Raw genomic sequence first — 27,397 nt, forward strand, 5'->3', positions numbered from 1 at the left:
AGAGGCCTACCTTACTTCGACAACCGTGCTGCCGTTGTCCTGTCCCGTCGCGAATTGGTTTCTTCCATTGTGACCTGACAGCCCATATAGGTCTTGACCGACTCCAACATCCCCTAGCAAGCCAAACTTGCTATGGCTGACTCACTTACAGACTTTTGCGCAAACACCTCAGCTCTGTAACCACAAATTAATAAAACCTAATAGTATAATGCGACTCATCTCCCGATCCTTTAGTGGAGCCCCGTGAGCTTCTTCGAGTATATTCAACATGAATATCACCATGCCTGGCCTCAACAATGCGATTGTTGTAGCCAGGGCCGCTGAAGGAAATCCCCGGTTCAACTAGTATGCTTCCGATCATTGAAGAGCCCGTTGAACTACTGCTCACGTACAATAGTGAATTCCTTATTTTTATGGCCTTGTGCTGTTTCCTGGCGATCTTCTTTGTCCTATACTTCAATCGACTCTTCGCGTCGATCGTATCCTACGCCCTCCGAGCTTATACATGGCACCACTATCGAGTCTACATAGATGTCAAGGCTATACAAATATCCCTTCTTGGTGGCCGAGTCTTCTTTACAGGTTTACGATACCATGGCGAGAACGAGACGTTTATGATCCAGCATGGCTACATAACATGGCGATACTGGCTACGACGAGTTCGAGACGCGGATATAATCGGCACTCGACGATCGAAGCTCACCTCCGGCGATGCTGTGCCTACAAGCGATGCCAAGAACCCGGAGCTTCCTTGTCGTATCCAGGTGGATCTGACTGGATTGGAATGGTTTGTGTATAATCGTAGCCCAGCCTATGATGGTATACTTGCTGGTCTTACCCAGACCTACGACCCGGAAGCTCGTTCAAGCGGAATATCAGAGAAGGACGAGACTACTACACGATCACGGAGCCACAAGAAGGAGGGCGGGTCCGTGGCTGGCAATGAAAAAGAGACGGATGTGAAGCAGGAGTTCAGCGAACGAGCCAAGAGTATGTTCCGACGCACGACCACGGGCTTTGGAAGCGGCGAGGATGATGAACAGACCAGGGATGATGAACCCGAGCTTCCGTTCATGCTTCGACTGTTCCCTGTGCATATTCGGTGCCAGAAAGCGGCTGCGGTCATAGGCAATGAAAACACGAAAGCCATCCTTATCGCCAAAGCGGATTCGTTAGATGTGGAAGTAGATGCTTCGGAAACAACTACACCTGATCCATATCGACAAACCTTCAAGGTTCAATTCCAACACCCAATTATCGAAATCAAGGAGAACGAGGACTTCAAGGAGGATCAGGTCACTCGGGCGACCCGAGACCGTGACAATACCCAGACTCAGGAGGCAATATCTAAGCGATCTTTCTTCCGCCACCATCGCCGAAAAGCCGTTAATTCGCTGCGGAATTTAGTTCCGTACTGGCGGCGGTCTGTAGAATCCTTCTCAACAGACTCACGGACTGCCATGACTACCGCTACTTCGCAAGTGCCAGGGGCAAATCAATGGCAAGGACTGACCCGCTATCTCGATGACCGCGACCGAGATGATAGAGCTCGTTGGGCATCCGTAGAGTACGCAGCTGTGACGACGATTCTCGACAGCCCTGAGGCTGTATTAACAGTATTCTGGGATGCTGTTGGAAAGGTACCTGATCAGAGTCGCTATGGAGGCGTAAAGACCTTCCCATTCAGCATCAACGGAGACGTGCCCCCTGCTTGGGGTATGAACTTTTCAATTAAAGGAGGCACAATGAACTATGGCCCCTGGGCAGATCGTCAGAGAGCAGACTTGCAGCGCTTCTTTTTCCCATCACTATGTAAAGATGCCATGCCTGCCAAACCGCTAAAACCAGGGGATTGGAGAGTTGCTACAACGTTCCAACTCTACATCGAAATGGACGACGCAGTCACGCTGCGAGTTCCCATTAGAGAAGAGTCCAAAAATTGGCGCTGGCGTGGCAAAGAACCGCCCATGCGACATGCCAAATCTCCCACCAAACGAAAGCAGAGGAACCGGACCAAGAAGAACAGCAAAACCGACGCAACGGAAATTCGGCCTGCAGGATGGTTGGAGGTGAAGCTCCCCGCGAATTCCTCAGTTAAGTTCAACATGGATATGCTGGCTAGTCCAACAGGCTATACCACAAAACTCGATGTTGACTTGCCAAGTTCTGAGCTATGGAGCAGTGTAAACCATGATCTCTTGTGGCGATCTGGTGCTCAAATAATATCCTGTGACCTCTCAAACCCGCTAGCCTGGAATTCGCTCAGGAACTGGCACTTTAACATAATCAGCTCGAAGATGGAGCTTTTCATGCTGAGGGACCATATCTTTCTACTTACAGATCTGGTTGACGACTGGACAGCTGGCCCGCCTGCTGACTATCTTGTTTTCGTGCCCTTCAAATATCATCTCAATCTTACCTTGAACTCATTGCAGCTCTATCTCAACGTCAACGAAGCCAACATCATCGACAAAGCAACGGTCATTGAAGACAACACTTATCTTATACTTTCGAGCCCTTGCTTGATTGCTGAGTCTTGCATCCCGGCCGAATCCTTCCGGCCAAGCAAGAATGCCATCTCCTTTGATGTTCGTGCTGACCAGTTGGACATGGCGCTTCAAGTTCCTCAATGGAACACACAGGCCGCGTTCCTTTCTTCGAAGCAACTGGGCCATATTGAAGGCCTTGCGGTAGATGGAAGTTACAACTACAATGCCACGACGTCGTCAGCAAACACGGACACACTTATTCTCAATTTCCGCGGTCAGTCACCTTATGTGTACTTGTATGGGTTTCTGATCCGATACGTCATACTCTTGAAAGATAACTACTTTGGAGAATTTGTTCACTTCCGAACGCTAGACGAATATCAGAATCAGCTTCAGACGAAGAAAAAGAATCCTGACGCGGAAGCTGTAACACAACCTCCTCCCAAAAAGTCCAACGACATGGATGTCGTTCTAGGTGTCAGAATTGAGGACCTCAAGGTCATGCTACCAACGAACCTCTATTCTGCTGACCGCTACATAGAGGGCGAGCTGGCTAGCATCTCTGTCGATTTGCGCTTCACCAATTATTTCATGGAAGTCGAGGTCGAGGTTAGTCCTATCAGTCTTGCGCTAGGATGTAGCGAAGGCACTCTGGACTCCCCTGGCATGTCATCGTCCAATACCCAACTCTTCATCGATGGCGTTCGACTATTCGGACACAAGCTCTTTGGACTGCCGCCGTCGGAACCAGCATACGTCTGCAACTGGGATGTCAATGTCGGCGGGATTACCGGAGAGTGTACATCTGAATTCCTGGTTGCAGTAGCAAAGGGTGGCAAGTCCCTTGCCTTTTGCTTCGATGATGTGGAGAACGCCCTTGTGCCATACTCATCACTTGTCTTCTATGATATAACATTTGCTCGAGCTGCCGTGGAGTCTATTCAAGTTTGGTTGCATGTGGACGAAGCTGCTTTCTTGGTGTCGACTGATGCTATCGATGTATGCTTCAACGACTGGGCCAGATCTCATTATTCTAAGCGTGCAGATATTATCGTGCCAAACATTCAAATCTCATGTCTCAATGCAGAGTTAGCGGGAAGACAAAAATCTAGATACCACCATCCTGTGGAAACAGATGCCCACTTCCGAACGACCGTTCGCCTTGCTGTCATTGGACGCAAATTCAAATTCAGCGAAGAAAGAAGGATCCAGCAGGAGTTGGTTCAGAGAGAGGACCAGCGCACACATCGAGCTGAATTTCTCCTCTTGCCGGAATATCTGGACGAATTTGTCCCAGAGGTGATTGACCCTCCAGCTCAATGTGCACCTCCCCCTCCTCATCCAGCTGTGTCCCTCGAGGGTGAGAGGGATGATGTTTCGCGAAGGACCATAACCTCACGGCATTCCCGAGGGTTGACTCATAAGTCCTCATTCCTCTCTCTCGCCGAATCTAGCAATGGAAGCGTTGTGCTTGCACATAGTCAATACAGAGCTCGGTCCAGATCTAAACAGGATGATTTTCTGGCGGTTAGGCCTTCATCAGCAGACAACCGACAATCCCTAAGAGCTAGAGGCTCGTTTGGCTCACATCGCTCAGCCAAGGACTATGTCGCGAAAGACGATGTTGCACACTCTTCAGTCGCCTTCTCAAGCCAATATGTTTCGCCTCAATTTCCGTTGCATGGCCTACGACCAAGCACGCAGGAATTGCCTTTCCAGAGCATCGAGGAAGGCGATGACGACGACGGATTTGACACGATGAGCATAGGATTGGATGACATCGACCCCAACGGTCTGGGTGAGGATCACCCTTATCTCAGTGTAATTGTCGAATTTCCATCTGGCATGTCAGCTTTCGTTAATCCATCGGCCTTGCGTTATGCTGCATCTCTTCTTGATGCTCTGCAGCCAAACGAACCAGAAACCTTATTGGATACCTTTCAAGTTGATGCCATGACCAAGATCTTTGATCGGCAGAAGGAACGAGAAACGAAAGGCCAGATCAAGGACTTTATGGTCCGGATACCGAACGCTTCATTTAGGCTTCTCAGTTCGACTACAGAGGATTCCCCCGGCTATTCACAGGAAGAGCAAGATCAATACGACCTCTCAATCTCGAAGGTGGCTTTGATTACGCGATTGACGAACACCTGGGAAGACCCCTTCAGGGATGAGACGCGGCACTCGAGAACATCGCTTCAACTGCGCTTGGGATCTGCAGAGGTATCTGCATCTGAACGTAGCCCATCCTTCCAAGAACCCCAGCCTGCAGTCATGGCACAAATCGAGGATGTAGTTGTGTCTATAGGCGAAAAAGATGTTCGCTTCATTGACGCAGATATTGGGTCAGTGGTTGGAAGTACTGCTTCGGGCAAGATCGAATACCTAGCCTCCCTTATTCACCGCACTTCACTTATTGCTTCCGATCTTGGACACATTTTCTCTGAAACGATGACGAAACACGAAAACCGGCACAGGCTTTTCACGTATCTGCTTCTTGACCAGGGCAAATCAACCAACGATCCCTCTTTTCTGGTTCGACCTTCTGCGGTACTGCGATCTGCAGCTGATCATCTTCGTACCTCTGACTCTTGGAAACTCGCGATGCGACTTCGTCAGATCTGGACTGCCATGGACTCCCATTGTAAATCTCAAATAATCCAGAAATGCTTCCATGCCACTCCCGAAATACCAGAAGATGCTGCAAATTATGTACTGACTGTGTTGGAGAAATGGCGTGGCTGGGACATGGGGGACTTGCCAAGTGCCATTATCCTTACCAATATTTTTGGACAACTCAGGGAGGCAGACATGGTTCAAGGTGACCGACTTCCTCTTCTCGGTGCTTGTAGGCTTGCTGAGCTTCAGCTCGTACTCGATCCCGGGCCAAAGCAGAACAAGATCGGTTTCATTGATCTGGCTGCGAGAATTGATCAGCAAATGCATGAAGCTGCAGTTGCCGGCGAAGCCCCTGGAGCTCCTTTCACGACTTTGAACATATCTTGTGCCGAAGCAGGCATCAACTTGAACTGGGAACTTTGCGAATTAGCTGAAGAAGTGGTACAACTATACAGCAAGAGCCAGAGTCAGGTCCAGCCAACACCAATTATGCCGAAACCCAAGCGCCCAACCAAACCCGATCCTGCTGCTTGGCCTCCTGTCCATGTAGTGGTGGAGGTGACAAAAGGCGCAATTGAATTAGAGACTATTAATCTCAAGGCTAGGACGTTGAGCCATGGATTAAAAATGTCTTTGCTCCATCAGTCCAGCCCCAATGCCTCTAGTGCCATGAGTCTGATGCTCAATTGCAACGCCATCACTTCATCAATTCATAGCAACTCACATTCCCTGGCCATGATGCAGCTGAAGAATCCAAGCATCTTTGTGTCCCATGAACTTCAAAATACCGACAACACGTCAAGCCACACAATCAAAGCCAGCGCTGGAAGTCGAAACTTGACATTTGCAGTCAAGGAAGACCCGATTGGACTTATGGAGGTACTTGATCGTCTTTTAGGAGATGAGATACAGACAGTGTATGGCCTGAAGAACCAGCTTGCTAGCTTGTCGAAGCCTAAGCCAAGGGACGCACAGAAGAAGATCGCGGATCGCCTTTCAAGCGTCAAGTTCAATCTTGCTATGTTCTTGGACGAGTACAGCATTACTATTCCCTTTCTCCAGTCTCTCACCTATAAGATCACGGGAACTGTAGCACGAGCGGCAGCGGCAGCAAATTTCGGAAAGGAGATTATTTTCGACTTTGATATCAAGGAGAACTATCATGAGATGCAGATCAATGTCAGAAACAAACCTCGCAGTATTTCACTCCTCCAGATCCCCCCAACCAATGGTCGTATCACGAGCCATATGGGCCAGACAGAACATCAAATCAATGTCCTCTCATCTCTGGAGATAGTTCAACTGGATGCTTCTGCTGTTTACAGTCTTCTGACAGCCCTGAACAGACCTCAAATATCGAGTGCTGTCCAAGAATTACAGCAGCAAACCAAGATTATCCAGGATCGCATTGCCGAGATCTTTGGCTCCGATGAGGGCGAGGTTCCTAAACCGGTACCCGAGTCTGTTCAGCCAGAGCATCATAGCCTTAAGGTCGTATATAATGTCCACCTGACTCTGGCTGGCCTTCAGGTTTTTGCCAAGACCTCCCTAAAATCAGAGGTTGAGCCAATGGCTCAAGTACTGTTTTCGTTAAACAGAGCCCATTTGCATGCGTCAAATCGGCATGAAGCACACGGCCCTATTCTCAAATATCCAGAGATCCATCTCAATTTGAGTCACATCGGCCTTGACATCCGCAGAGGCCCCGAAGACTCCATGAGATCTTGTGGAAATCTTGGCGTTGGTGTAGAAGTTTCCGCTAGCTCAACCCTGAGCGATGATGGCAAAGAGGACTGGGCGTTTAACTTCGCAAGTGACGATTTTGAGTGTAACCTGGCCCCGGAAACCATTTCGACCGTCGTCGACGTCCTTGGTTACATGGGTGAGAAGATCAAGGATCTTGATACTTCTCGGGAATTGGATTACCTGAGGAAACTGAGACAGTCAAAGCCCAAGATCACTATTAATGGGGACGATGAGACAGAAGAGGTCGATATCATCGACTCAGTTCTTGCATCAGTGCAATACCAGTTCGAACTCAGAAATATTCGTGTCCGGTGGAGCGTTGCGGATAATGTTGATGACGAGTCAAGTACCAAGGAGGATCTTGTCTTGTCAGTCAAACTATTCGAATTTGGTACAAGAACCAGGCGATCAGCACGTCTCTCGATTGAGAACTTCCAGATCCAGATGGTGCCCCTGGGCCAAGACCTGACTATTCGATCACTTCACTCAGCATTACTACCTGTAGTGACCTTCAACATCGCCTACATGTCGACTGCGTCTGCACGACGGATGGCGTTCCAGGCTGTTGGCGAATCTCTCGATCTCCGGCTGACATCCGCCTTCATTGTTCCGGCTGCCCACTTGGCCGAATCGATTACGCTCTCGTTGAACAATGTCGCACAAGCGTCAACACAGTGGAACACTGCAGTCACAAATGAGAAGAAGCCAGACGAAGCACCCAAGCGGCAGCCACAACGTAGCATCTTCGGCAATAAGAGGTTAGAAAGCCTTCTCATTGACGCAGATTTCGCCGGTGCAGTCGTCTACATCGCCAGTAAAAGATCGTTGGACAATTCAGCCAAGACTCTGGGACGCCCTTCACCCGCAGGAAAATACGGCCAATTTAATACAGACGATTCTGGCAGTGGAACAGTCCTGCGCAGTCCGGGTTTGGCCTGGAAGATTGAGTACCGCGACGACGCTCAAGACGATCCGTCTCTGTATGGAGAGATCAAGGTTGACGCCTCGAGCAACATTCTGTACCCTTCGGTTGTGCCACTAGTTATGGACATGTTGTCAAGCGTGAAGCAGGTTGTCAAGGATGACGAGGACACTGAACAGCCCAGCGAACAAGCAGAGTCCAAACCACCCCCTAACAAGTCTGGAGACGCTGATAATATCATCACTGCGGACCCAAGTGCTGTTCTGGGTCGCCTCAAGCTTAACCTGGGCCTGAGAATTTGCCGACAAGAATTCTCTCTGAGCTGTCAACCCATAGCTCGTGTTGCCGCCACAGCTTGCTTCGACAATATTTACTTTACAGTCAACACAGTCAGGTCTCTGGAGCAGGGAAACTTCTTTGCCATTTCAGGAGACTTTACGAAACTGCATGCTTCGGTGCAACATGTGTACTCACGCGAATCAACCGCAAGTTTCGAGCTTGATTCCATTACACTATCGTTCATGAACAGTAAGCATGTAAGCGGAACCAGCGGAGTATCTGCCATCATCAACGTGAGTCCCATGGCTGTGTCTATCAACGCCAAACAAGCACAGGATTTCTTGCTGTTCCGTGAGATCTGGTACCCGAGCGAGTTACGCTCTGCCACTACAGCACCTGTAGCTAAGATGAGCCCCGAGACATCCCAGAGTGGACATCTTGTGCAACGATATCAGCAGGTCGCAGCAACCGCTGCATTCCCCTGGACTGCAACCATTTCGATTGCAGCCTTAGATGTCACCATTGATCTTGGGCAGGCCATAGGTAAATCTGCCTTTGCAATCAAGAAGTTCTGGGTATCGTCCAAGAAAACGTCCGATTGGGAACAAAACCTATGTCTCGGGTTTGACAAGATTGGAGTTGACTGTACTGGACGTTTGAGCGGCTTTGTAGCTCTTCAAGATTTCCGCTTGCGCACTTCCATTCAATGGCCAAAACGAGAAGAAGCTCTGAACGAGACGCCCATGATTCAAGCTTCTATAAGCTTCAACGCATTCCGAGTTAAAGCGGCCTTTGATTACCAAGCTTTCTTGGTTGCTGACATTACATCGCTCGAGTTCCTCATGTACAATGTCCGTGAGAGCCTGGCCGGAAGTGGAGATAGATTGGTCGCGATTTTTGATGGTGACTCTGTTCAAATCTTTGGAACAACAACTTCGGCGGCTCAGGGCATTGCACTGTGGCAGGCCGTTCAGAAACTTGTCCAAGAAAGGAAAGAGAGCTTCCAGGGCTCGCTGAAGGAGATTGAGAAGTTTATGAAGAGGAGATCAATGTCGACGTCTCGAAGCACGATCCATCAAGTCGAACAAACACCGAAGCTAAAGGAGGAGGACACACTTTCAAAGTCACCTATATCTCTCGACACAGATGTTGTGGTGACACTCAAGGCACTAAACCTCGGCGTGTTCCCCAGCACGTTTTCAGACCACCAAGTGTTCAAGGTGGAGGCGCTCAATGCATACGCCCGCTTTGCTGCAAGCATGGAGCAAAGACGCATCCATAGTATCCTGAGGATGATGTTGGGTCAGCTTCGGATCGGCCTGGCTGGAGTTCGCAATGTTGAGGCCCCAAAGACTTTGAGCGAGATCTCCGTTGAAGATGTTGTTCAACGTGCAACGGGATCCAGAGGAGGAACCATTCTTAACGTTCCCCAAGTATCAGCAGTGATGGAGACATGGCAGAAGCCCAGGTCGAACGAGATTAGCTATATCTTCAAGAGTGCATTCGAAGGAAAAGTGGAAGTGGGCTGGAATTTCTCGCGTGTGAGCTACATCCGAGGGATGTTTGCAAACCATGCAAAGGCGCTCGAGCAAGTCTGGGGCAAGGAGATACCTCTTACCGCAGTCAAGATCAGAGGAGTGCCAGGAGCGGAAGAGACAGATGGAGAACAGCAAAAGATCACAGCAGAGATCGATGTACCAATGTCGAAGTACGACTACGTGGCACTGGAGCCGCCCATTATTGAGACGCCGCAGCTTCGCGATATGGGTGAGGCAACACCGCCCCTGGAATGGATTGGCCTGCATCGCGATCGATTACCAAACTTGACACATCAGATTGTCATTGTGTCACTTCTTGAGTTGGCCGGCGAGGTCGAGGACGCATACGCCCGCATCTTGGGCTCATCGTGAGATCTACCACGGTGATGGCAAAGGATGATATTTGAATTACTGGGCGGCGAGTGAGTCATTCGGTAATAGTAAGCAGCATGATGAGCAAGCGAGGCGTTACGGGAGTCATTGGACAATGTCAGAAAGGGATTCGGTTCGTCAAGTTCATGTTTGAGTTGATTACACATAAATGGACATAATGCATTTGGATACATTTAGATATTGTACTGCTTTGGATCTTTCATTACCTCAAAAAATTGACGCATTTATCAGCGGTCGAACATCACCAATAGTGCACCTGAGGGCGTAGGAAGGATGGAAAATTCGATGCATGCAAAAGGAAAGATAAATTGAACGGTCAACCTCATGCCAAGCACGATGTAATAGTTGTATGATTGTCAACAATACTGCGGTATTTTTGTCCTCTTTTATGGAGTAGATAATGTATAAAAATCATTTGATATGTACTGATCCGATCTTTTCTTCAGGGAAATCCAGTAATATCAGATCTTCACTGCGGCGTCACCAGGTGACCCTACGGGCTCCGGTCTAGCCTTCTGGGTTGCAAGGGCGGGTCTAACGGGCTCACGCCCGGGAGAGCTTGTGGAATCCCCCAATGAGAGCTTACCTGGAAGCTCTTACGAGGAATCAGCTTTTCTACGGTGGTCTGAGGATGTGAGGCGATGATTGACAGAGGTACGGCAAACCACCAACTGCGCATGTATCGTCTCAGGGAATCTCCACCAAGAAAATACAAGTTCACAAAGGCTGTGGGTTGTACAGTACCTACCAGTGGGCGAAGAGGGGTTTTCCCGTAAAGGTATGGACGGGATCAATTGTGTGGGAGGCGTAACGTTAGAGCTCTCTCTAGGTTCCTTTCTCTTCAGCTCAAGCTACAGCCCACTTCGGATATTTGTAACCCTTTGCGGCGATGAAAAGAACAAGAGTCAACAAACGCCAAAAAGGGTTCATAAGTGATAAATCACAAAGTTGATATCTCGTAACGACGAAAGTACCGTATCTGGTGACTATAAGCCACTGTAGCACTGACTTACAGTAGCAAAGTGCAGGGCATGCACGTCATAGAGAGTCACTCGTAACCGACTCGAGCAGAGGAGGGGAGAGTCGGTTTCAAGCTGGGCCCCACGGATAATCCCCCTCCATCAGGTTGTCTCATAGTTTGGTTAGCATGGGTGATTATGCGTGAGCTTATGCAATTGACAAGACATCCATGTATTCTCACAGTTGTAGCATTGTAGATTACCTGGAAACAACAGTAACTCTATACGATGAATCATTCGGTAAGACAGTGAAAAAAAAAAAAAGGCAAATAAATCCCCTGCCATCATGAGTGAGCTCTTGAGGAAGAGGAGGGAGGGGGAGGGGCAAGCTCCAGGGTTTTCGGTGGTGACTAAGCCTGTCCCATGGGCAAAGAATCGTGCCAGGGTTGGTGCCCTCTACGATCAACCCAATTTCCCATCTTGTGCGGCCGTGACTGTGGCAATTGATCCATACCTTGCCTGGCAGCCGAGAGCTAAGGTGGGTAATTATCTCAAGCTCCCGTCAATGGACATGGAAGGACAAGATGCCCGCTCAGCAGACAGAATTTTAGCGGCCTATCGTGACCGAGCCCAACCCCTCCATGAGGGCCTGGAGCGCCTATTCCTTCAGCGGGTGGCAGAAAACAACTGTGTAGCGGGGTCCTGCTGAGCGGTTGCTGCCCCACCAAAAATGTGAAAAGCCCACTGTCCAAATTTTTTTTCTTTCGTGCTTTAGTGGGGATGCCCTCCGCTAAGTGGTGGACTGGGTGGTCCAACCTTGCTGCCCGTAGGCTTCTCGCCGAATGAATCTTGAGGTGCCCAAACCTACCTTACCTTACTCCTCCCCGCTCAAAACTCTTCCCTTTCTTCCCTCCCTCTTTCTCCTCCTCCAAACCTTCTCTCGCCAAAAGGGACGCATAAAGAGTGACAGTGGTTCTCCTCCGGAACTGTCTCTCTTCCATCGTCACTTGAATCGTTGCCTTCTTTCTCTTTGACGGCAATCGCTTCTTGCTTCTTCCCTTTTTCTGCGGCTCAGATCGCGGGGTGAAAACTTCAACCCCGCTCTGTTCCCACATCCACAACTTCGACTTTTGACATACACATAGTCAGGTCATCCAGACAATACCGCCAAGATGGTTAAGTAAGTAGCATCGAATCTATCATCGTCGACCTGTCGCCGGCATCACCTTTCGTCGTCGGCCTCATCACTATCTTGTCCTACACCATCTTCCATGATGGCATACCCCTCCAGCTGCACTATACCCCGCTCGGACTTAAGCCATCCGTCCTTCTACGACCATGAGCTAACCGCGATGCCTTCACTCACAATAGCTTCACGATCGACGAGATTCGGCAGCTTATGGACAAGCCTACCAATGTCCGTAACATGTCCGTTATTGCCCACGTCGACCACGGCAAGTCTACCCTGACCGACTCTCTTCTCGCCAAGGCCGGTATCATTTCCACCGCCAAGGCTGGTGATGCCCGAGCCACAGATACTCGTGCCGACGAACAGGAACGTGGTATCACCATCAAATCTACTGCCATCTCTCTGTATGGTCAGCTTGGTGAGGACGACGACGTTGCCGACATTGTTGGCCAAAAGACCGACGGAAAGGACTTCTTGATCAACCTCATTGATTCTCCCGGTCACGTTGATTTCTCTTCTGAGGTTACCGCTGCTCTCCGTGTCACTGATGGTGCTCTTGTTGTCGTCGACACCGTCGAGGGTGTCTGTGTCCAGACTGAGACTGTCCTCCGACAGGCCCTTGGTGAGCGCATCAAGCCCGTCATCATCATCAACAAGGTCGACCGTGCTCTTCTCGAGCTTCAGGTCTCCAAGGAGGATCTGTACCAGTCCTTCTCCCGAACCATCGAGTCCGTCAACGTCATCATTTCTACCTACCTTGACAAGTCCATTGGTGACATCCAGGTCTACCCCGACAAGGGTACCGTTGCCTTCGGTTCCGGTCTGCACGGCTGGGCTTTCACCGTCCGACAGTTCGCTGTCCGATACGCCAAGAAGTTCGGTGTTGATAAGAACAAGATGATGGAGCGTCTCTGGGGCGACAACTACTTCAACCCTAAGACCAAGAAGTGGACCAAGAACGGCACCTACGAGGGTAAGCAGCTCGAGCGTGCCTTCAACCAGTTCATCCTCGACCCCATCTTCAAGATCTTCTCCGCTGTTATGAACTTCAAGAAGGAGGAGACCGCCACTCTCCTCGAGAAGCTCAACCTTAAGCTTCCCGCTGAGGACCGTGAGAAGGAGGGCAAGCAGCTCCTCAAGGCTGTCATGCGAACCTTCCTTCCCGCTGCCGACTCTCTCCTCGAGATGATGATTCTCCACCTTCCTTCTCCCGCCACCGCCCAGAAGTACCGTGCTGAGACTCTGTACGAGGGTCCCCCCGATGACGAGGCCGCCATTGGTATCCGTGACTGTGACCCCAAGGGTCCTCTCATGCTTTACGTCTCTAAGATGGTGCCCACCTCCGATAAGGGTCGATTCTACGCCTTCGGTCGTGTCTTCTCCGGTACCGTCCGATCCGGTCTCAAGGTCCGCATCCAGGGTCCCAACTACGTCCCTGGCAAGAAGGAGGATCTCTTCATCAAGGCTATCCAGCGTACTGTCCTGATGATGGGTGGCAAGGTCGAGCCCATCGACGACATGCCTGCCGGTAACATTGTCGGTCTGGTCGGTATCGATCAGTTCCTTCTCAAGTCTGGTACCCTCACCACCAGCGAGACCGCCCACAACCTCAAGGTCATGAAGTTCTCCGTCTCCCCCGTCGTCCAGCGTTCCGTCCAGGTCAAGAACGCTCAGGATCTCCCCAAGCTTGTTGAGGGTCTCAAGCGTCTCTCCAAGTCCGATCCTTGTGTGTTGACCATGACCTCCGAGTCTGGTGAGCACGTTGTCGCCGGTGCCGGTGAGCTGCATCTCGAGATTTGCCTCAAGGATCTTGAGGAGGATCACGCCGGTGTTCCCCTGATCATCTCCGACCCCGTCGTCCAGTACCGTGAGACCGTTACTGCCAAGTCCAGCATTACTGCTCTGTCCAAGTCTCCCAACAAGCACAACCGTCTGTACATGGTTGCTGAGCCTATCGAGGAGGAGCTCTCTCTTGCCATCGAGGCTGGCAAGGTCAGCGCCCGTGACGATTTCAAGGCCCGTGCCCGTGTCCTTGCTGACGACTTCGGCTGGGATGTCACCGACGCCCGAAAGATCTGGACCTTCGGCCCTGACGGCACTGGTGCTAACCTGTTGGTCGACCAGACCAAGGCCGTTCAGTACCTCAACGAAATCAAGGATTCCGTTGTCTCCGGTTTCCAATGGGCCACCCGTGAGGGTCCCGTTGCTGAGGAGCCCATGCGATCTTGTCGCTTCAACATCCTCGATGTTACCCTCCACGCTGATGCTATTCACCGTGGTGGTGGTCAGATCATTCCCACTGCCCGTCGTGTCCTGTACGCCGCCTCTCTTCTCGCCGAGCCCGCTCTTCTCGAGCCCGTGTACCTTGTCGAGATTCAGGTCCCTGAGCAGGCCATGGGTGGTGTCTACGGTGTCCTTACCCGACGACGTGGTCACGTCTTCAGCGAGGAGCAGCGACCTGGTACTCCTCTGTTCAACATCAAGGCTTACCTCCCCATTCTCGAGTCTTTCGGCTTCAACGGAGATCTCCGACAGGCCACCTCCGGACAGGCTTTCCCCCAGTCCGTCTTCGACCACTGGCAGATCCTCCCCGGTGGCTCTCCCCTCGATTCCACCACCAAGGTCGGACAAATTGTCACCACCATGCGAAAGCGCAAGGGTGTCAAGGAGCTCGTTCCTGGTGTCGAGAACGTAAGTCTAACATCCGAGTCCGATGACCTAGGAGATATGCTAACATATCATGATAGTACTACGACAAGCTGTAAACGGCTTTTTTTTAATGCGCCGAACGAACCACGAAGCGTGCCGAATTGGACACGCAAGATTAATCGGCTGATAACGAAGATTTGGGACGCATGTCAAATTCCACGGAGGAGCTCCTTGATGATCTCAGGAGCGGCATGCTAAGCGGAAACCAAAAGAAAAGTCGAGTGGCTGGGTTGAAGCTGAATGTCAAGGAGAAGCTCAATTCGGCTTTTATGTAGTTATGTCGTATCTGATGAGTTGAAACACGTTAGATTGAAGTTCATATGAAGCTCTTTGCTTGTTGTGAAGTCAAGACCAAGGTGTAAGATGACTTAGATTAGCAGGAAATTGTAGAAGTTCAGCGGCGAACCCCGAGAATTACTTGCTATATGGGATGGTCAAAATTGACTTGAAATTCTGTTGACATTGAAGACGCGAGGAATATGAGTTACTACCGGTAATTTTAAAGCTAAGTGAGTGAGTTCGACGTTGGTCTCATTGAAAAGTGGAGCGAATGGATGATATGGAGCTCTATTTTGACACCAGACTCCCTGTAACTATGTCATATCAGAGCTACCGAATTTTTGATAATTGATTAAAATATTCACATGAGCACTACCTTTCCTGACATTTGCCCAGCATCTTAAAAATCCTTTTTGTTTGATCGTATTGAGACTTGTTATATATCAAATTGATACCTGGGATCTTACTGCTTGGCCTGTTACAATACAACGAAAGGCCCCAACGGCCCAAGACCCAAAAAAATCAGCCTCCAACCTCAGAACATCAACCAAACATACCTACGTACCTGATCTATCCTTGCTCTTTGTCTCGGGCGCATTCTGACGGCTACTATCAACGGAGCGGTCGCGTTGTTCGAACAATGCTGTTCTCTGAAGAAGATGCGCCCCTGCTTAAGGCGTGGATAGTCAAGCGCATCGAGGATACGTCCGTAGCCTCATTTTCCCCATGCGACGCTGGAACAGCTCGCATTTTAAAGACCCCGCTAACATACAGAATAGCTCTGACGCCGACGCCGATGTCCTAGCCGAGTATGTCATTGCCCTTCTCAAGCACGATGGCGACGCAGACGCGGTACGGAAGCTATGCGAACAGGAGATTCCTGACTTTTTAAGCGAAGGTGCGCATTACTGCTCTCACTTTTAGGACGATTGTCCGCAGAAACTGACCGCAAATCCATTCTGCAGACCCCAAAGCTTTCCTCGACGACGTCTTCCAAGCAATCGCGTACAGATCCTACCTCCCAGGGGCTCCTCCAGCCCCAAAGATCGGAGTTGAACCAGTACAGCAACCTTTGACCGACAGCACGACGCCAAATAGCTCAAGAAAGAGAGGTTTCTACGATCGCGAAGAATACGATCCGCAAGATGGATACGAAAGTTTCAACCGTGATGGGCGCGTGCAGAAGCAACCCCGTCGAGGTGGGCGTGGAGGCCGAGGCGACGACATGAGGGGAGGACGGCCTGGTGCACCCACGTATAATCTTCCTCCGCGACCCGACATGCTTTTCGATCCGAAAGTCATGGAGGCATTTCTGCAGATGGGTTCCATGGGGATGCCATATCCCGGCATGCCAAACTTCCCGCAACAAGGCTTTGGAGGTGGTAGGGGTCAACCCCGGAGAAGAGGTCGATGTCGTGATTTTGACACCAAGGGCTTCTGTTCGCGTGGGAGCACATGCCCGTATGACCATGGCAACGAGTCGATATTCGTGCCCCCAGGTACCGACGCCGGTAAGTTTGGTATCACTCACTTGTTTTGTTTGCTCGTCTAATACGAGCCTTGATAGAGTACGACCCAAGTGATCCATTTGCCATGTTAGCAAACGCCCCAAATAGCATGAACCCTTGGACTTTCCCACCCGATGGGGGCCGAGGTGGTCGAGGGGGTCGTCGGAACCGTGGCGCTAAGAAGGGCGGTTCGAGAGCTCCTTTCTCCGCTGAAGGGCCTAACTATGACCGTACAAAGAGTACCATCGTTGTCGAAAACATCCCAGAAGAGTCCTTCAGCGAGGAGCAAGTGCGGGAGTTCTTCTCACAATTTGGCAATATCCAGGAGGTATCAATGCAGCCATACAAGCACCTCGCGATTGTTAAGTACGATAAATGGGGTTCGGCAAATGCAGCATATCAGTCACCTAAAGTGATATTCGACAACAGATTCGTCAAGGTATTTTGGTACAAAGACAAGATCGACACACTACCAGCATCGGCTCCTTTGCAAGGGGGCAATTGGTCGGGCGACCCGATGGCTGCAGAAGATGACGAGGTCCAACCAGAAATAGATATGGAAGAGTTCCAGCGAAAGCAAGAAGAAGAACAAAAGAAGCACCAAGAGCGCGAGGCTCAGCGCGCCAAGATAGAGCAAGAGCGCCAGGAGGTAGTGAAGAAACATCAAGAACTCCTCGCCCGCCACCGAGAGGAAAACGAGAAGCTGCAGGCAAAACTCGCCAGTCAGAGAGGCGAGGACGGAGACGCCAATTCGTCGGGTACAAGTATGCTGCGCGCGAAGCTTGCGGCCCTCGAACAAGAGGCAAAGATGCTCGGTCTAGATCCCGATGCCGGGGAAGAATCAAACTCATCATGGGCTCCTCGAGGTGGGTATCGAGGTCGAGGCAGCTTTCGCGCTCGTGGACGAGGAAGAGGAAGCTTCAGGGGTCGTGGAGGAGGAAACATGCACGCAGCTTATGCGCAATACTCGATTGACAACCGGCCTAAAAAGCTCGCCATTACAGGTGTTGACTTTACAGCACCTGATAAGGATGAGATGCTACGTCATTTCCTCCTGGTACGTTTAAATTCTCTCCTTTTCAGGTCTCATATCACTGACATACTAAACAGAACCTCGGCGAGTTTGAGTCTGTCGATACAGCTCCTGAAACCACACACGTCTCTTTCCAAGACCGTAAAACAGCAGAGAAGTTCTACTATAGTCTGAATGGCAAGGAACTGCCTGGCATTGAGGGACGTCTTGAGCTTGCGTGGGTGAATACACCTCTGCCGCCTGTCAAGACCCTTGGCAATGATGATGCGCCACGGCATGGTGTAGAGGACGATGCTATGGCGGACTTCGATGATCAGCCTAGACGGGAGAAGAGCGCAGAACCACAGCGGGAAGAGAGGGCGGTGAATATGGATTATGAAGTGGCTGAGGAAGATGCATGGTGAGAGCGGAGGAATTTAATTCGTAGCCCATTTGACGGTAATATTTTTTATCGTGTACAACACAATTCCAGCCTGGGTAGAAGAAAGGATAACGATGGACTTTGGACATTTCACTCAAGTCACTCAAAGGGTCGGTATGGGAGAGCGTAAAGTATCATCGTAGCCCAATATCGGGACTAGATATCAAGTCAATTGCTGGTTCCGAGCATCAGCAATGTCTAGCTGTTGCTTGAGTCCATCATGATAGCCAAACTTTGCCTTTAAATCTTTTCCACGTCCCCATCATCCACTCTGTATACTTTCTTCCCGTTCGTCGGGAAAGAAAAAAAAAGTAAAAAGCATAGAAGGAAGAAATCAAATTCAGTCATGCATTCGTCCATCCATAAGGCCTTGCTGGCGGGGTATCGTTGAGATATAGAACAAGCAAAGCAAGCCCCCAAAACATAAAGTCGTCTGCGCCCGCCGAGTGATTTTTCGTATCTTGCGCCTTTTTAAAATGCTGCCCCCGTATCCCTGGTAACTTTTTGTTGAAAAAGACACCTTGGTGATGCTATTATACCCAAACCCGAAAATCAAAAAAAGAAATCAAAGGAAGAAAAAAGCAGTGGTCGTTAAAGTTAGAGGAAGTGCACAGCAACGCCCCGATGATGCATACTTGCAATCGCTCTGCAATCATAACAGAGATTTACTTTGGGCAAGATGCTGGGCATCTTGGTAAACCATCGCATCGGGTACCACTGCGCGAGAACATCTAGTTCGCAACTGCAGTGGCTGCAGTACCGTTGGCAATAGGTTCGGTATCTACGGCGCCATTACCTACAGACTCAGTCAAAGGAGTCGCAGGAGTGGTGAGGTCCTTGACCTCGAGGCCCTTCAGAAGCTCGAAGATGGTTTTGTTGTCGTGGAAATCGTTGTTCACTACCATTGTTAGCACGCTTTCAGAGTCGGTTTGGAACTTATTTACTCACCGATGTTGACGAGGTACCAGTCATTCATGACACCCTCAAGCAGAGCTCGGCTAGGCGAGCTCATGTCATAACAGTGAGCCCAATCGACACCCAGTCGGAATGCCTCGTCCTTCCATGCAAGGAAACTGATGCTCTCGACAATGGTTGGTTGCACAATCTCCTTTCCAGGGAAGACACCCCATGTCACTGCGTTGGGGCCATCAGATGTCACATTAGATCGGAGCTCGCCGTCCTTAGTCACAGCGTAGTAGGTCAGATCAGGGTGGTTCTCAATGCGAGTGATCATCTTGTCGAAGACATCAGGGTGCACCAGTAACTCAAGGTATGACTTCTGGTAGACATAACCGTTGTCAGGGCCCCAGCCGTGGACAGGGTGAGAAGACTTGACACCATTGACAGCAGGCTGGGAGTTCACAGTCAACAATCCTCGTTTGTTCAGCTCAATAAGCTCCTCTCGAATCTCGTCAGCCTCGGTGGTAAGAGGTGCCTCACTCCATGGCAGAGATTCGATCTCATTTTGGAGATATCGGACGAAAAGTTGAGCAATATCCTGAATGGTCTTGGGCTCGCCCCATTTCTTGCGATTGGCCTCGTTAGTACCAGTCAAACCAATGCCGTAAGCATCCAACTCTCCGAAAGCAGGAGAGCGAGAATCACCCCATCGACCGTTAGGGAACTCATCCCAATCCTGTGTGCGAATGACATAAGACTTGTTGCGGTTTCTCCAAAAGATGGGCCGAACATCCTCCTCGCGGCGGCCAAGTCCTTTGGACTGTTTCCAAGGGAGAGCCTGTTGAAGAGGACGCTCAGCGCAAGGAGCCCATTGGAGCTCCTCAAGTAACATGCGTGTAGCCTGGGCAAGGTTCATAGTATAGAAGTGAAGGTGATGAATCCCGTTGGCGAGCAACTTTCGGCACATGTTGGCAACCAGGGTCTTTCCGATGTTTCTGACAGCAACATCGTCGTTCTTAACAGGCTCAAGTGCATCGAGCCATTCTTGAGGGATCTTGGCCTGCATGTGGTTTGCTCGTCGAAGGAAGCTGGCATATGTAGCGATGGGCATGATACCGGGGAGGATAGGGATAGTGATGCCACGCTCACGAACACGCTTCACCCAGCGAATGAAGTTATCAGCATCATAGAACATCTGTGTGACGATGAAACTGGCGCCCATGTCAACCTTCTCCTTGAGATGGTCAAGTAGTTCGTCCTCGTTCTTGTTGTCGTCGGAACCCTCAGGATAACCAGCAACACCGATGTCGAAGTGGTTGCCGTAGGTATCGCGGATGTGTTTGACAAGATCACGGGCATACTGGAAGCCTCCATCGGCAGCGGTCCACTTGTCTTGAGCTCGGGGGGGGTCACCACGTAGGGCCAGGATGTTGGTGCACCCAGCTTTGTACGCTTTAAGAAGGGCATCATTGACCTTCTCAACACCCATGTCAGTACAGGTCAGATGCATGCAAGTTTCGAGGCCGTAGACAGCTTGAGCCTGGAGTACCATCTCGCAAGTGAGCTCGGCAATTCTACCACCAGCACCCCATGTGATGTCGATGAACTTAGGACCTAGGTTATACATGCGATCCATACGGTCGTAAAGGTTCTGAACGCCTTGGGCGGTCTTGGGAGGGAAGTACTCGAAAGAGAAGGAGGGCTGGCCGCTCCTCTCGGCGTCGTTGAGCATGTCCTTGATATGCATGGTGAAATCGGTTGACGAGGATTTGTTGGATTGTGTGGTTTATGACGAGCTTGTATTTGTATTTGACCAGAGAACAATGTTGATTCGTTACAAAGGAAGAGATGGGCGTGATGGTCGTGGCGGGTCGAAGCTTGGATCGGAGAGCTGGAGTATGGGGAGATTGTGGGGGAGGGGAACTGTAACGACGACTGACAAGGAATCCTATGTTAGCAATTTCAATTACAGATAAGAGAGGTATTGCGGCGATGCTGGTATAAACTAACGTTTATTGTATTGTTTGAAGCCCGGTTCTGAGGTTTTGCGCTGCAACTCCAGACGAGGCGGTGGAAACGATGATCTGTATTGACCTTTCGATTTCCCTCTCTCAATCCGTTGAACGAGAAGCAGCAGCAGGGGGCAATAGTTCACGTACTACCAGGATCCAACTTGACAAATGACAGTCAATTCTATTAGAAGAACGAAGAGGAGGTTATATATTGAGTGATAGATGACGGGTAGAAAAGAGAAAGAGAAGAAAGAGAGAAGAAAGAAACCGAGTACCGACAGAAAAGCGTTCCACGTCGTTCCTTCCTTCTAACTGTCCAGGAAATTTCTCCTCTCCCCCGCCGACGGCCTCTTAGATGCCCCTCCTTCCTCCAGAAACTCCCCAGTGGGGTTCCGTTTTTACCTCCGATGCATGAATCGTGTCTGCTCATTGGCGGATGCAGATGCGTTCATTTGAACTCAGCGCCGTTCCCGGGCATCGGAAGCCGAGAGGCTCAGGGGAGCTCAGGGCATCGAACCAGTGAGGATGCCCCTAAAGCTGCCCCAGGCTAACGAAGTGAGCTTCCAAACGTTGCAGCTAAGACAAACGGATGAAATTTTTTAAGCTCAAGAACTCAGAGTCATAAATCGATGCTCACCTCCACTTGATAGAGTGGCCGTTGAATTGGTTGTACTCGGCTGCGCCTCTTTTGATCGGTGAGAAACCCAGGACAATGGAGCGTGCGGTAACATCTGCAATGAGCCTGGAAACTGTGGACTTGATGGATTCTGTTTGGCTGAAGCAGTTCACGACATCCCACTCTGCTTCGGCTTGCAGCTTGCGGTTTGCAGCCATCTTCCGAGAGGCCCTGCCAATGATCTCTATGTCTCCTCTCTCCCCCAACGTCAACGTCGAGGGTCCCCTGCTGCGGAGCAAGGGTCCAGCAAATGGACGAATCATCACCCGAGGACCTTTATAACCCCTCCGTCATGATGCTGAGCTACTAGTGGTGTCACTGTCAGACCGGTGAGTGAAAGGTCCAAAGACTTACTTTGACAATGACTGATTTAAGCATCAAACCTCCACCTCGATGTCAATTATTCTTCGGGTTAATCAAGGGGCTCGGATGATAACTTGTGAGGCTTATCGAGAAGAGTATTGGGTCTATGCGGATAGAAATCTCGGTTTAGCCTTGCGTTTATATGTTCACCGTTCGTTCTTGCTCAATTGACTTTAACGTCATCAAATTCATATGCATCGCTATTCTATATTTTACAAGTCTCATGAGAGTTTCATAACATGGCTGTATGGCCCTCCTACCTACTAAGGTACTCAACAACAACTTCAGTGGCCCCATCATGATCCTCCAGTTGTAGCAGATGATGTACTTGCAGTCGGGCTCGAACCAGCACTTCCACATTTTAATAGCAGCGGCGGTGCTCCCCTTGCCCTTCGCCAGCGGTTACTCGTGCTGATGATGCTATTGTCAAACAAAAACCACCACCTTTCAAACATAACCTGCCCAAGCTCCCAGTTACCTGGATCATATGGATCGTCACCATAAATTCTAACTCCCTCGGCCGTATCCTCAACATCATAGGCAAAGTTGACGATCGCCAGTGCACCCTGGGCTCGTGGTGGCCGTAACTCGTCGGGCAATGACAAGATGAAGATGGCGCGCTCTCTGACACCTGGCCAGGGCAGCAGGTCAAACACTGGATGGTGCGGTATCGCAACTTGTGATGGAGTGGGCTGCCATGATGGAGGTAGTAGAGATGCTGGAGTTGCGGTCCCTGTGTTGAATGCCGAGTTGCCCGCCAAGTCCCAAAGATCTGGCTTCAGGTTCAGACGGTCTGCTATACGCATAACAGCCTTGAGAAGTGTAAGCTGTAGTAGAGGTAGTTGATAACTATCAGGAAGCGTCTGCCCTTCCGATGACGAGGGTGAAGAGCTGAGTGATGAAGAATCAATAAACATGGTCATATCGGTTCCGCCAAAATCTGCAGACAAGTCCTGATGAGTATTTGTTACTGAATCGTCCCTGGTATTGTCTTCGGATAAGTATTCGGGTACTGTATTTGGGTCTGGAAGAATAGACGCAAATGTCAAATCTTGGAGGGGGTCTCCGAGGGGGTTCCAAGATGTCAGATTGAGATCAAACCCAGCCAAGATGTCAGCATCTGTCGTGGGAGGGATTGACAGGTTGGATTCTGGAATTGTGGGTTCCAAATTGCTCTGCAGAGTCGGGATTTCATAGATATCGTCTTTTGATACTCTGTATTCGGAGTTTGGAGCTGTTTCATCCTGAGGTTCGGAGTTTTGAGACCCATTGCTACCAGCTGACTTGGTCTTAAGACGATCTAGCCGTTTCTTTTCACCTATATGCCTGTCAGATCTCAAGCTTACTTGGTTGCAGGAAAATGAGGACTCACGATATCTTCTCTGTGCTAGAACATTCAAAACTCGTTTCCTCTCCGCGGCATCTTCATCAATGTTGGGAACATCAAGAGCAGGTGGCTTCTTATACGCTCGTTGCCGTGTCCGAGGGCGATTCGTCAACATTGCGGTTGGTTCTCTCATTCAGCTTTGTATTCTTGGAGCTTATGTATGTTAGTTGAAGCAGATTTCAGTAATAGAGCCTGTCAGCTAAGAGAATAATGGAAAAGTTTCTTGGTCAAGAAGTGGTAGAAGCATGTTGCTTTTCAAGTCATAACCGATGGTGTTTGTGATCTCCACCAAGCATAACGCGTAGGAATAAGCTAGCCTATGCACTGTCTTAGCATAACGGATAACAGAAACCTCTAGCCCCGGCTAAAGCCTAGCGACTATTCGGTATATCCCATCACAGCCGAGCTCAACATCTGGTGACTACTGTGCACTGAACACTGTGTAATAATCCCTAATGTTGGTCCGACTTCATGCTCAGTCCATGATATGTACCTGATTCCATACCAACTCTTTGCTCTTTATAATTTCGGACTGTCTTCTTTTCTTTCCATCAGCTCTGGTGTTTGAGAAGTCTGTCACGGATACTCTACCTTAAAAAGTCATTATCTGTCCATTAGATAAGTGAGTAGTCGATTCGAGAACATTGCGTGAGTGGAAGGCATACTTTTACACTTGGCAGAGAAAGCGCCCAGTGTTTCTTAGGTTTCGGCTTGCTTGTTAATCTTTGAAGTTAGACAGAGTATCAAAAGGGGAATCGCCCTTTTTGTACATTTCGGTTTGCTTGAAACCCACTGTAGCATAACCTAGAAACATAACGTAAAAGCGCTTGAAAATGTCGATTGAATCAATAGTAACTGTGTTATCTAAATAAGCAATTTCACCAAGAGAAATTCTATCAGAGCAGTCACGATATGACAATAAGAAACTGCTGTTTTGAAAGACTTGGAGTTCTCTCAGTCATGTCCTGCCATTAAACAGAGAAGAAGAATACCCTACGCCCAGCTCATGAACATGGCTAAGTCTACAGAAATACTTAGGCAATCTCTAATCTTGATTTATGAAAACCCGTAAGTAATTATTGCGTATAAAAATGCCATCATTTTGGTTCTGAAATACTAGAATAAACATGTTGTACCAAGAATCTATTTTGTTATTGTCATCATCGTTCGCTCTTTTGCGGCATGGAAGATGTTGGCTGATGGGCGACCCAACTTCACCGCCTCCGAACTCGGGTTACCAAAGGTACAATGGTTCTCTGTGGTTCCTTACAATTGTCCAATGCAGTGTTGCTACAGAGACATTGATTGCCTAGTTGAATTGCGTGCAAGCTTGCTTTATAGTTGCACTATCTCGTATCTGTCTGCCTTCTTAGGACAACCCAAGAATCTTGAGGATCGACTGAGGCACATGACGATGTAAGGTACCATCTTGCTCCTTAAAATCCGAATTGGGGGCCACGGCAGTGGCCTTGATGTACGCAGAGTGGTTGAAGCTGATGCCGTGCAACCGGCAACGCCAGAGATAGCTGCTAGGTGGAGTGGCTATCGGCCAGGAGTTGCGACGGACGGCTGCATCGAATGATGCTGTGTATCCTAACAGAGTCTCTTTTCGTACCAAGATCGGTATTGACTCGAAGAAACCTACTTGGCTGACCGGATCCGCCTTTTCTTGCATTTCCTCCGAAGCCAAGGATGTGCTGGGTGAGAAGTGTAGCGCAACGGGCAGTTTCAAGCCAAATCCTCCGTCGTGAGAGAGAGACCGTATCACACTGTTGCCCGTATATGCTACCAGGCATAAGAACACTCGTGTACACGGGATGAGGTGCCGGAGTCCGCTGTGACAGATATTGCCTAAACAGGCAATCATTGTGGAGTCTGTTCCGTCCGTCTCCGTTGCCGGCTCCGGGCCTCTGCTCCAAGGCCGATCATGTTGGATGATGAATATGCATAAACGTAAGTATGCTTCTATTTTAACACGGCTATACGAAAGATTGAGTTTCACAATGATCAAATGAAATCGAAGCTTGATACTAAGCTGTGCCGACTCGTTTTCCCTGCCATCTACGTCAGGGACGGCCGATCAGCGATGCACGTTGGGCGATCCAGCGGCTTTCACGCGGTGGATGTTACCGGCATACGGCAAATTCTTGCATGAGAACAAATTAGATAACGTGGAATATGTCTTTGGCAAGCCAAAACCGGTACTTGGTGCGAGTTGCTCATATCCCGTGATGCAATGCGCAACGTGGGAGACTGAGGCGAGACCGCTATTCTGACAATTCCAGGCAAACGGTTGAGCAGCAGACACGAGAGTTGCACAAGCTTCCCGAGGCCGGTAATACCGTTGACACAATCGTCTAGGAGATCAGCCGCGGCTCCCATCTAGGCCCGGTTGTTTGTTTACTAGTGATGCAAGCCACCTGCAAGTTGACAGCATTTTTTGGACGCCCGATGGGCCGAATTTGTATCACGGGATGACCGATGACTCCCGAAGGTCTTTGACTGGGAGCTTGTTTATGAGCTGACGAGTTGACCGAGTATCTTGATCAACACAACACAAGCAATCAATACGGTCGGCAACGGGTGAGAACCTGGTACAATTGAATGAGTAGGCTCGGGTTGAAGCTGCAGCTGTATCGCATGAGCCAGTGTCATCACGAGGCTTTGCGTGTCATACGTAGCTTTGTCGTAAAGAATGAAACCAAAAAATCATCAATGGCTTGCCGTAGCAAACTCTGATACATAAAAGGCTGTAACCCAGACGTCAGCTGCTGTCAGTGCTCAATAAGCAATTCGGATTATCGAGAACTAAAACTTCTGATTACCCTCTTCCATCTTCATTCCTATCAACACTTACTCTCACCCAATCATCAGAATGAAGACATCTTTTGCACTTGCCGTCTTGTCGCTCTTCTATACGCACTGTCTCGCTGTCTCAGTTGACATGTGGTCTTCACCTCTCAAGGAGCGAGCTGCACTCAAGTACGAAGCCATCGAGCCTGAAGTTATCAAGGCTCGCCTTGGTACTACTCCTGACGAGAACAGTGAAGGGGGTCGAGAGTCTGGCATGGTATGATTGAATTGTTCCCAGCAGAATACATTTACTAAACACATCTCAGGTTTACTTCTGCCGTGAGGAGAACTGGGGAGCTCCATGTTTCGCCTATCGTCCTGAACTTGAATATACATGCAATGAGCTAGGCCCTGAGCTAAAGGGACATATCGGATCTGTTTTCATTGATCCTGGTATGATCTGCCGTCTAGCTGGGTATGCTATACTTACTCATATGTCCGTATACTACTAACAAAGCAAGATTCAACAATGATCGATGTGCCCCGATCAAAATATTTGCCTGGCCCGAGACCCAATACGGCTGGCCTGACCTATTCCATCAGAATGCCCCAGGAGGAGCTATGAAGCTCGGAGCTGCAACAACACATTTCACATGCGCTGAGTGTACCAACTGCGTTGAGAAATCTGGATAAGACAGGCGGAATATGGGTGATTGATGGATGAAATGGAAGTTTGAGGAGGGATAGATGTCGTCCCGGGCATATCAAGCTTGAACAAGGGTTATCAAATTAATAAGCTCTAGTTAGAGCACTTCTGAGCCCACGAACCAGCAGTCATTGTCCTCAGTCTACTCATTGAAGCTGGTCTATTGTGGTTGCCTCCACTGAATGCTTGTGATGCATATTGTCCTTACTCGATGGACTGGGAGTAATTGGAGCTCAACATATTGCAAAATAATGTCAACCATTCTATCGAATTGGAAGGCTTCCGTAGCTCAGTTGGTTAGAGCGTCGTACTAATACTTCATTCCGAGTGTCCGGTAATGCGAAGGTCTCAGGTTCAAGCCCTGGCGGGAGCAATCCCAGTGCCCTCCGGTTCGGTTTTTTGCTGTCTCTAAGTATCTATTTTAGGTTGTTAGTTACCACGAGACAGTGATATCTTTTTGGTGTTTCTCTATATCA

The 27,397-nt window shown here is 49.6% G+C and overlaps 8 protein-coding genes and 1 non-coding gene across 9 annotated transcripts; 6 read left to right on the forward strand and 3 right to left on the reverse strand.

The window, feature by feature from the left end:
* Positions 1-53: 53 nt before the first annotated feature.
* On the forward strand, positions 54-10,367 carry FOIG_05820 (uncharacterized protein). The gene is made up of 2 exons (XM_031204675.1): positions 54-345; positions 398-10,367. Exons 1-2 carry the CDS (start codon positions 269-271, stop codon positions 9,963-9,965), a joined length of 9,645 nt encoding a protein of 3,214 aa, XP_031064924.1. The 5' UTR covers positions 54-268; the 3' UTR covers positions 9,966-10,367.
* Positions 10,368-11,726: 1,359 nt separating this feature from the next.
* FOIG_05821 (elongation factor 2) lies at positions 11,727-15,342 on the forward strand. The gene is made up of 3 exons (XM_031204676.1): positions 11,727-12,125; positions 12,317-14,825; positions 14,882-15,342. Exons 1-3 carry the CDS (start codon positions 12,118-12,120, stop codon positions 14,897-14,899), a joined length of 2,535 nt encoding a protein of 844 aa, XP_031064925.1. The 5' UTR covers positions 11,727-12,117; the 3' UTR covers positions 14,900-15,342.
* A 104-nt stretch (positions 15,343-15,446) lies between these two features.
* On the forward strand, positions 15,447-18,233 carry FOIG_05822 (uncharacterized protein). Its single transcript, XM_031204677.1, has 5 exons — positions 15,447-15,827; positions 15,902-16,020; positions 16,088-16,633; positions 16,690-17,687; positions 17,741-18,233. Exons 1-5 carry the CDS (start codon positions 15,763-15,765, stop codon positions 18,065-18,067), a joined length of 2,055 nt encoding a protein of 684 aa, XP_031064926.1. The 5' UTR covers positions 15,447-15,762; the 3' UTR covers positions 18,068-18,233.
* On the reverse strand, positions 17,793-21,309 carry FOIG_05823 (methylenetetrahydrofolate reductase (NADPH)). Its single transcript, XM_031204678.1, has 3 exons — positions 20,995-21,309; positions 19,033-20,919; positions 17,793-18,982 (listed from the first exon to the last, which is right to left on the reverse strand). Exons 2-3 carry the CDS (start codon positions 20,729-20,731, stop codon positions 18,816-18,818), a joined length of 1,866 nt encoding a protein of 621 aa, XP_031064927.1. The 5' UTR covers positions 20,732-20,919; positions 20,995-21,309; the 3' UTR covers positions 17,793-18,815.
* Positions 21,310-21,499: 190 nt separating this feature from the next.
* On the reverse strand, positions 21,500-21,830 carry FOIG_05824 (uncharacterized protein; the record flags this gene model as incomplete). The annotated part of the gene is made up of 2 exons (XM_031204679.1): positions 21,500-21,572; positions 21,634-21,830. 2 exons carry the CDS (start codon positions 21,828-21,830, stop codon positions 21,500-21,502), a joined length of 270 nt encoding a protein of 89 aa, XP_031064928.1.
* A 381-nt stretch (positions 21,831-22,211) lies between these two features.
* Positions 22,212-23,694, reverse strand: FOIG_05825 (uncharacterized protein). Its single transcript, XM_031204680.1, has 2 exons — positions 23,408-23,694; positions 22,212-23,353 (listed from the first exon to the last, which is right to left on the reverse strand). Exons 1-2 carry the CDS (start codon positions 23,553-23,555, stop codon positions 22,332-22,334), a joined length of 1,170 nt encoding a protein of 389 aa, XP_031064929.1. The 5' UTR covers positions 23,556-23,694; the 3' UTR covers positions 22,212-22,331.
* Positions 23,695-24,434: 740 nt separating this feature from the next.
* On the forward strand, positions 24,435-25,783 carry FOIG_05826 (uncharacterized protein; the record flags this gene model as incomplete). Its single annotated transcript, XM_031204681.1, has 2 exons — positions 24,435-24,490; positions 25,708-25,783. 2 exons carry the CDS (start codon positions 24,435-24,437, stop codon positions 25,781-25,783), a joined length of 132 nt encoding a protein of 43 aa, XP_031064930.1.
* A 435-nt stretch (positions 25,784-26,218) lies between these two features.
* Positions 26,219-26,908, forward strand: FOIG_05827 (uncharacterized protein; the record flags this gene model as incomplete). The annotated part of the gene is made up of 3 exons (XM_031204682.1): positions 26,219-26,492; positions 26,542-26,690; positions 26,737-26,908. The coding sequence occupies exons 1-3, from the start codon at positions 26,298-26,300 to the stop codon at positions 26,906-26,908; spliced, it is 516 nt and encodes a 171-aa protein (XP_031064931.1). The 5' UTR covers positions 26,219-26,297.
* A 291-nt stretch (positions 26,909-27,199) lies between these two features.
* FOIG_05828 lies at positions 27,200-27,294 on the forward strand. Its single transcript has one exon. It is a non-coding gene; the product is annotated as a tRNA-Ile (tRNA).
* Positions 27,295-27,397: the final 103 nt, after the last annotated feature.

Source organism: Fusarium odoratissimum (genome assembly GCF_000260195.1).
Source record: "Fusarium odoratissimum NRRL 54006 unplaced genomic scaffold supercont1.8, whole genome shotgun sequence".
NCBI lineage: Eukaryota > Fungi > Ascomycota > Sordariomycetes > Hypocreales > Nectriaceae > Fusarium > Fusarium odoratissimum.